This window comes from Stigmatopora argus, chromosome 20 (assembly GCF_051989625.1).
Source record: "Stigmatopora argus isolate UIUO_Sarg chromosome 20, RoL_Sarg_1.0, whole genome shotgun sequence".
In the NCBI taxonomy this organism is placed as follows: domain Eukaryota; kingdom Metazoa; phylum Chordata; class Actinopteri; order Syngnathiformes; family Syngnathidae; genus Stigmatopora; species Stigmatopora argus.
In genome coordinates, this window is record NC_135406.1 from 6,293,667 (window position 1) to 6,302,620 (window position 8,954).

The following is an 8,954-nucleotide window of genomic DNA, read 5'->3' on the forward strand; positions in this document are numbered from 1 at the left end:
ACTTATGAACAATCGCTCGGAACCAATTGCGTTCGTAAGTTGAGGAGTGTCTGTACTAGTATTTGTATTTAATCATTAAACGCTGTTTTCAGCTGGATTTGACCGAATTTGAGAGCATTTTGAGCCGTTTGGCGAATGGACGTATTTGGACATTATTTTGCCTCCATCGCGACATCATCGCAACATTTTACCGAGGAATTCACTTCCCTGGGCTCGGTTCTAATGTCCAAAGAGCTCCAGTATTTGTATTTAATCATTAAATGCTGTTTTCGGATGGATTTGACCCGATTGCTGTCATTTTACGGCTCGGTTCTGCTACATCTGCCCGCCCAAGAGTGCCTATTCCCGGACTGCCATGCCCGCCCAAGAGTGCTTATTCCCGGGCTGCCATTGATGGTAGACTAACGACTAACATTGATTTTTACTATAATTTGGACAACACCGGCGGCGGTCCGGATTAAAAATCCTAACGGGCCGTATATGGCCCGCGGGCCGAGGTTGAAAAACTTGTACACACACGATCCGGGGGCGAGCGCGCAAATCCCGTTTCGGCGAAACCTCCGTTCGGCCGAGTGAACGTTCGGCGGAACGTCCATTCGGCGACCTGCCCGTCTGTCAAACATCCGTCGGCGAAACGTCTTTAGGCGAATCATCCGAGTACCGTTGATGTCGCTTACACTGGTACTCAGTGCGCTCAGGGAGGTTGACTTTCTGCTCAGACCAACGAAAAATTAGAGGGAACATTGCCCGTATGTCAACGTTTTCCGGTAATATGCTGGCTGCCACAGCAAATGTTTAATTAACAAGGAATAATTATAGCACTCGCGGGTGACCCGCATTGTAATCAACAGTTTGAGGAAAACAGAGTTCACCTTCAAAATTAAAGTACAATTAAGAGCACACCAACACATTTCAATGTATAAAAATGTGTTGTTTTATTAAACCCAAAGGATTCTTTAATCTGATCTCATTTTCTGAACAGCTTTATCCTCATCAGAGTCGTGGGGGGGGGGGGGGGGGGGCTGGAGCCTATCCCAGCTGACTTTGGGCCAGAGGCGGAGGGGGGGGGCACCCTGAATTGTTGGCCAGCCAGTCGCAGGGCACAACAAGACAGACAACCATTCACACTCACACTCATACCTAGGAGCAATTTAGTGTCGAATCAGCCAACCATGTCTTGTGGGAGGAAGCCGGCGTACCTGGAGAAAACCCACACGCGTCAAAATAAAAAGATAAATTTTTTGGAAAAAAAAGCCTTTCTATAAATGGTCATTTTTTAAAGAAACTGATACTTTACTATACATGGTCTTTTTTATTATTAAAAAAAGCCTTACTATGCAAGTCTTTGGAGTGTGGGAGGAAACCGGAGTACCTGGAGGAAACCCACACAGGCCTGGGAAGAACAGGCAAACTCCACACAGGTGGACTTGACCTGGATTTTGAACCTAGGACCCGAGAGCTGTGAGGCCGATGCGCTAACCACTCGCTCCTCTGGGCCGGTTTTCACATTTTTATGAATTTATAATTTTAAAAAAATCTCCAGTGCTGAGTCCTAGTAGCAAGCGGAAGACATGGGAGTTGCTTCCGCTTGAAAAATTATTTAAAAAATAAACATTTTCCCCAGAAAAATCTGCGATGTAGTGAAATGCTGAGGGATTACTGTATCCTAAATATGCAATTGCAGCGCACAAAAAAGCATTTCTACAATTACCATTAAGCCTTAATGATGAAGGGAATATATAGATATAAAAATGGACCCACCTTCTATTCTGTGAAGGACAACTTTTGCATGGATTATTTTGCAAAATGTCGAGTTTTCCTCGTGGAACTTTGCTGCTCTTTTCCCACACGTAAATTCTGATGGAGACGCCATTGATAGCTGCTAGCTAGCTAAGTTAAAGAGGGCGCAAAGCTTCAAAGTTCTTCGACGACTTGAAGAGTTGTTCCTTTGATATATGCTAACAGGCTGAGCTAAAGTAGGCCGCAAAGCTTCAACGAGGTCTTGAAAATGATTTTGGCTGATATTTAAGGTCATAAAGTAGTTTATGCTAGACACGTTGGGGACCCATAGGTTAAGCTAGGTGAAGAAAACTGCGCATGCGCGGTGGCAGCGTCACTTCCTTCGATTTATAAATGTAAGAGAGTCGGAAATAGGAAATAATTAATCTTCAAATGTTCTGACGTGTGGTTTGAGCAATAATTGTTTGCGCAGGTTTTAATTAAATTGAAAATTAAATTAAACATAAATAACTTGAAGATTGCGTCTCAAAAGGAGGCTTCGCAAAACGCGCATGCGCAGACAAAAATCGTCCTTGAGAATGGAGCTGTTGCTGTTTGGCCGATTGGCATCACGGGAGAAGTAGTTCTTCAATGAAACGGTTTGAACTCGCAGGAATCAGTCTCTTATTTAGGTAACGCTCTCTCGTGGTCAGGAGAAAATTTGTTTAATTTTAATTTCAGTATTCGTGGACATTATACACAATAATTAAGACACTGTCAATCACAAGTTATCGAAGAAGCGCAGAAATTATATGAGAAAATTTGCAATTTCTCAAAGGTGTCTTAAACCCAAAAGGAAATGTTTGTTTTTTCTTTTATTAACATTATTCCCTCAATCTGGACCAACCACTAGATGTAAATTATATTTCTTGATTTTCCCATTTTTAACGAATATTTGCAATTTTTTCATCCTTATTTTTTCTTTTTGTGTTTTAGTTCAATGAGTATTTAGTAAAATGTAAAAATAACGATATAAAAATATTTTCTGTTTTCCACACATTTTCGTTTCCTTTTGAAATTAAATGATTATAAGACATCTTCCCTCAGTAAGAAAAAAAGCTAAAATAAACATAGTTTTAGATCTATAAAAAATGTAAAATGCAAGGCTTGTCATTCAGTTCTTTGTTCATTTGGAATTAATAGGTAATGAAGCTATAATTTAAATTGTGCCATACTGTTTGGACCGAGTGCACTTTCCCCCAGTCTTCCTGTCGGGGCCAGTCAATTGTCTTCATAACTATGGACTGAACAGGACAACAAGTTCCAGGCCAGACGGATGATCTACAAGGACTCTTAAACTGCTTTGTCTCGGAATCCTGCAGATGGCGATAAATCGAAACAAACTTCCGAGAATACTCGCATTATTGTTCAAATATACTGTTGCTCTGTTTACCTTATAGAGAAATTATTATGCTTATTGGTGCAAATTCTAATGCCGTTGTTTTGATTTACGATCCGCTCGGGTCACTTTTTATGCTTATTGTGCAAATTCTTACGCAGGTGTTCCGATAAAAACAGATTGTTGTGACAGTTGTTTTTATAACCTTTATGATGTTATTCGGTTAAGCTTATACAATTGTTCAAAACAGTTGAGACAGTTGTTTTTGCTTATGCTATGTTTAAATCAGATTACCTTTGAATGTTTTGGTAATATGCCGCTAAATGGACCGAAGAGTATGCCGCTCGTCAGAATCCTTTTGCGAACGAAGACGCGTTGGGAGTGATTTCTCCTTGCAAGTTGTAAGCAGTTATGTTGAAAGATGTCTTCCAATTTTAATTAAATATTACTAATAATGATATAAGGGTATTAACCATTATTCCAACTATATATATATATATATATATATATATATATATATATATATATATATATATATATATATATATTTATATATATATATATATATATATATATATATATATATATATATATATATATATATATATATATATATATATATATATATATATATATATATATATATAGAGAGAGAGAGAGAGAGAGAGAGAGAGAGAGGGAGGGAGAGAGGGAGGGAGAGGCAAAGAGGGTGAGGGAGGGAGAGATGGAGAGAGGGAGAGCAAGAGAGCGAGAGAGAGAGATTAAATCGGATTTAAAGAACTGGATATAAAGCCTTAAATATTTTTCATAGATCTAAAATAATGTTTATTTGAGCTTTTATTCTTTATAAGGGAAGAATCATTTGTTGAAAATATTTCTATATAGTTATTTTTACATTTTACAAAATACTTATTGAACTAAAACACAAAAAGAACAAAATTGGAGGGAAAATTGCAAATATTCGTTAAAAATGGGAAAATCAAGACATAATTTTTTTTCTAGTGGTTGGTCCGGATTAAGGGAATAATGTAAATAAAAGAAAAAACAAACTTTTCCTTTTGGGTTTAAGACACCTTTGAGAAATTGCTAATTTTCTAATATGCATCTATTACGCATCAATTTCGTCACACGCAGTTGCTGCGTGTGATGACAAGTAGGCTTTTTGTGTTGTGATAATTACAACAGGGGCCTATGTCCGATTATTATTATTATTATGATTTCTTTAAATGCGCTTCTTCGATAACTTGTGATTGACAGTGTCTTAATTATTGTGTACAATGTCCACGAATACTGAAATTAAAATTAAACAAATTTTCTCCTGACCACGAGAGAGCGGTACCTAAATAAGAGACTGATTCCTGCGAGTTCAAACCGTTTCATTGAAGAACTACTTCTCCCGTGATGCCAATCGGCGAAACAGCAACAGCTCCATTATCAAGGACGTTTTTTCTGCGCATGCGCGTTTTGCGACGCCTCCTTTTTAGACGCAATCTTCAAGTGATTTATGTTTAATTTAATTTTCAATTTAATTAAAACCTGCGCAAACAATTATTGCTCAAACCACACGTCAGAACATTTGAAGATTAATTATTTCCTATTTCCGACTCTCTTACAATTATAAATCGAAGGAAGTGACGCCTTCACCGCGCATGCGCAGTTTTCTTCACCTAGCTTAACCTATGGGTCCCCGACGTGTCTAGCATAAACTACTTTATGACCTTAAATATCAGCCAAAATCATTTTCAAGACCTCGTTGAAGCTTTGCGGGCTACTTTAGCTCAGCCTGTTAGCATATATCAAAGGAACAAGTCTCTCACGTCCTCGAAGAACTTTGAAGCTTTGCGGCCTACCTTAGCTTAGCCTAGCTAGCAGCTATCAATGGCGTCTCCATCAGAATTTACGTGTGGGAAAAGAGCAGCAACGTTCCACGAGGAAAACTCGACATTTTGCAAAATAATGCATGCAAAAGTTGTCCTTTACAGACTAGAAGGTGGGTCCATTTTTATATCTATATATTTCCTAAACCATTAAGGCTTAATGCTAATTGTAGAAGTGCTATATCTGCAATGCAATTGCAAATTCAAGGACAGTAATCCCTCAGCATTTCACTACATCGCGGATTTTTTATGGGGAAAATGTTTTTTATTTTCTAAATTATTTTTCAAGCGGAAGCAACTCCCATGTCTTCCGCTTGCTACTAGGACTCAACACTGAAGATTTTTATTTTATTTTAAGTTCTTAAAAATGTGAAAAGCGGCCCAGAGGAGCGAGTGGTTAGCGCGTCGGCCTCACAGCTCTAGGGTCCTGGGTTCAAATCCAGGTCAAGTCCAACTTTGTGGAGTTTTCATGTTCTCCCCAGGCCATGCATAGACTTTGCAAAGTAAGGCTTTATTAATAATAAAAAAGACCATGTATAGTAAAGCATTAGTTTCTTTAAAAATGACCATTTATAGAAAGGCTTTTTTTCAATTTTTTTACCTTTTTATTTTGACGCGTGTGGGTTTTCTCCGGGTACTCCGGCTTCCTCCCACATTCTAAAGACATGGTAGGCTGATTGGACACTCTAAATTGCTCCTAGGTATGAGTGTGAGTGTGAATGGTTGTCTGTCTTGTTGTGCCCTGCGATTGGCTGGCCAACAATTCAGGGTGCCCCCCCGCCTCTGGCCCAAAGTTAGCTGGGATAGGCTCCAGCCCCCCCAACTCTGATGAGGATAAAGCGGTTCAGAAAATGAGATGAGATTAAAGAATCCTTTGGGTTTAATAAAACAAAACATTCTTAAACATTGAAATGTGTAGGTGTGCTCTTAATTGTACTTTAATTTTGAAGGTGAACTCTGTTTTCCTCAAACTGTTGATTACAATGTGGGTCACCCGCAAGTGCTTTAATTATTCCTTATTAATTGAACATTTGCTGTGGCAGCCAGCATATTACAGGAATACATTGACATACGAGTGTCCCAATTTACGGGAAATTTGAGAAACGAGCTAAATTCCGAGCATTTTTTTTCCTTGAGATATGAGACAAATTGGAGAAATTCCATGTGGTCGAATATGTGTGGGTGTGTATAGTCATTTGAGTTGATTTCAGTTAAATTTCAAGTTAATGTCATGTTACGAGCCTAACCACCGCCGATATAAGTATAAGACTTTACATTCCCAGTCTAACCACCGCCGGTATAAGTATAAGACTTTACATTCCCAGTCTAACCTAAAGGACTTCTCGTTAGATAGACAGATTATGAAACATATCATTTATTTTCGTGTCTTTGCAGGTTTCAGAGAATATCTTGGTCCTGATGGGAAAGAGTCTGCTGGCCTTAAAAAGGAACTCGAGCTCCCCCAAATCAAAGGGGAGGAGCCAGAGTTCTCTCAACAACAAATGAGAGTCGAGCGACTTCCAATCAAGAAGGAGGAAGATGATGTCACCTGGTCACTTGGTGAATTCCTGAAGAGAGAAGAGGATCTGGGCGTGACCAGCAGAGGGGCGGAGCCTGCACACACCTTAACCTTACCCCAAATTAAAGAGGAGGAGCCAGAGTTCCCTCAACAACAAATGAGAGACGACCGACTTCCAATCAAGGAGGAAGATGATGTCACCTGGTCACTTGGTGAATTCCTGAAGAGGGAAGAGGATCTGGGCGTGACCAGCAGAGGGGCGGAGCCTGCACACACCTTAACATTACCCCAATTTAAAGAGGAGGAGCCAGAGTTCCCTCAACAGCAAATCAAAAAGGAGGAAGATGATGTGACTGTGTCAACTGGTGAGCCTTTCAAGAGTGAAGATGATCTGGGCGTGGCCGGCAGAGGGGCGGAGACTCCGAACGGCAGCTCAGCAGAAGGGCAAGCAGACAATTTAATTGCTCCGTTATCAGAAAGCGAAGAGTTGCTTTATGACAATGAAGGTCTTAAGGACGGCAAACTCTGGAAATGCTCTCAGTGTGGAAAAATCTTTGGGAAAAAGTCTACTTTGAAAACACATATGAGGAGCCACACCGGGGAGAAACCCTTATGTACAATTTGTGGTAAAACATTTACACACAAGGGAAAGTTAAATATTCATGCAAGAACACACACTGGTGAAAAACCATTTTCGTGTTCAGTTTGCTGTAAAGCCTTTTCTCAAAAGCACCACTTAGAAGACCACACAAGAACACACACTGGTGAAAAACCATTTTCGTGTTCATTTTGTGGTCAAAGATTCACACTGAAGGGAATCTTAATTAGTCATGCAAGAACACACACAGGTGAAAAGCCATTTTCGTGTTCAGTTTGCGGTCAAAGATTTACACACAAGCAAAACTTAAAAAGGCACACAAGAACCCACACTGGTGGAAAACCATTTTCGTGTTCAGTTTGCGGTAAAGCCTTTTCTCAACAGCATTACTTAAAATCGCACACAAGAACACACACTGGTGAAAAACCATTTGCGTGTTCATTTTGTGGTCAAAGATTCACACAGAAGGAACACTTAAATAGTCATGCAAGAAAACACACAGGTGAAAAAACATTTTCGTGTTCAGTTTGCGGTAAAAGATTTACACAGAAAGGAAGCTTAAAAATCCACACAAGAACCCACACTGGTGAAAAACCATTTTCGTGTTCAGTTTGTGGTCAAAGATTTACACACAAGCAAAACTTAAAAAGGCACACAAGAACCCACACGGGTGAAAAACCATTTTCGTGTTCAGTTTGTGGTAAAGCCTTTTCTCAACAGCATTACTTAAAATCGCACACAAGCACCCACACTGGTGAAAAACCATTTTCGTGTTCAGTTTGTGGTCAAAGATTTACAGAGAAGCGACCCTTAAATCGTCATGCAAGAACCCACACTGGTGAAAAACCATTTTCGTGTTCAGTTTGTGGTAAAAGATTTAAAGAGAAAGAAAGCTTAAAAATACACACAAGAACCCACACTGGTGAAAAACCATTTTCGTGTTCAGTTTGTGGTCAAAGATTTACAGAGAAGGGACACTTAAAAAGGCACACAAGAACCCACACTGGTGGAAAACCATTTTCGTGTTCAGTTTGCGGTAAAACCTTTTCTCTACAGCATCACTTAAAAAGACACACAAGAACACACACGGGTGAAAAACCATTTTCGTGTTCAGTTTGTGGTCAAAGATTCACACAGAAAGGAGACTTAGATAGTCATGCAAGAACACACACGGGTGAAAATACATTTTCGTGTTCAGTTTGTGGTCAAAGATTTACACGGAAGGGAATCTTAAAAATACACACAAAAATCCACACAGGTGAAAAACCATTTTCGTGTTCAGTTTGTGGTCAAAGATTTACACAGAAGGGACACTTAAATATTCATGCAAGAACACACACAGGTGAAAAAACATTTTCGTGTTCAGTTTGCGGTAAAAGATTTACACAGAAAGGAAGCTTAAAAATCCACACAAGAACCCACACTGGTGAAAAACCATTTTCGTGTTCAGTTTGTGGTAAAACATTTACAGAGAAGGGAAACTTAAAAAAGCACACAAGAATCCACACTGGTGAAAAAACATTTTCGTGTTCAGTTTGTGGTAAAAGATTTACAGAGAAGGGAACCTTAAAAAAGCACACAAGAACCCACAATGGTGAAAAACCATTTTCGTGTTCAGTTTGTGGTCACTCATTTTCCCAAAGGAGAAGCTTAAAAGAACACTTATTAACCCACACAGGAGAACAATGTGTTCCTGCTCAGTCTGTGGCCACAGATTCGCTACAACAGCCTAATTAAAAAGCTACACAATTCAAAAACCTTTTCCAGGTGCAGTTAATGTTCCAACATTTTGACAGAAGGGAACCTGAAAAGAAGACTTAACAACCCGCAGTGGCGAAAAGC

At 39.4% G+C, this 8,954-nt stretch overlaps 1 protein-coding gene and 1 long non-coding RNA gene across 2 annotated transcripts in view; both read left to right on the forward strand.

Moving 5' to 3' along the window:
• The window catches only part of LOC144065962 (uncharacterized), a 174,673-nt gene that overhangs the window by 88,632 nt on the left and 77,087 nt on the right, over positions 1–8,954 (forward strand). The gene's annotated exons all lie outside the window — the stretch shown is intronic.
• Positions 4,812–8,954, forward strand: part of LOC144065869 (uncharacterized) — a 4,872-nt gene continuing 729 nt past the window's right edge. Inside the window, exons 1-2 of the mRNA XM_077589069.1 lie at positions 4,812–5,108; positions 6,391–8,954. The exon at positions 6,391–8,954 is cut by the window's right edge and continues 729 nt beyond it. Of these exons, the coding sequence (XP_077445195.1) occupies positions 4,997–5,108; positions 6,391–8,849 (2,571 nt within the window). The 5' untranslated portion in view covers positions 4,812–4,996 and the 3' untranslated portion in view covers positions 8,850–8,954. The remainder of the gene's footprint in view (positions 5,109–6,390) is intronic.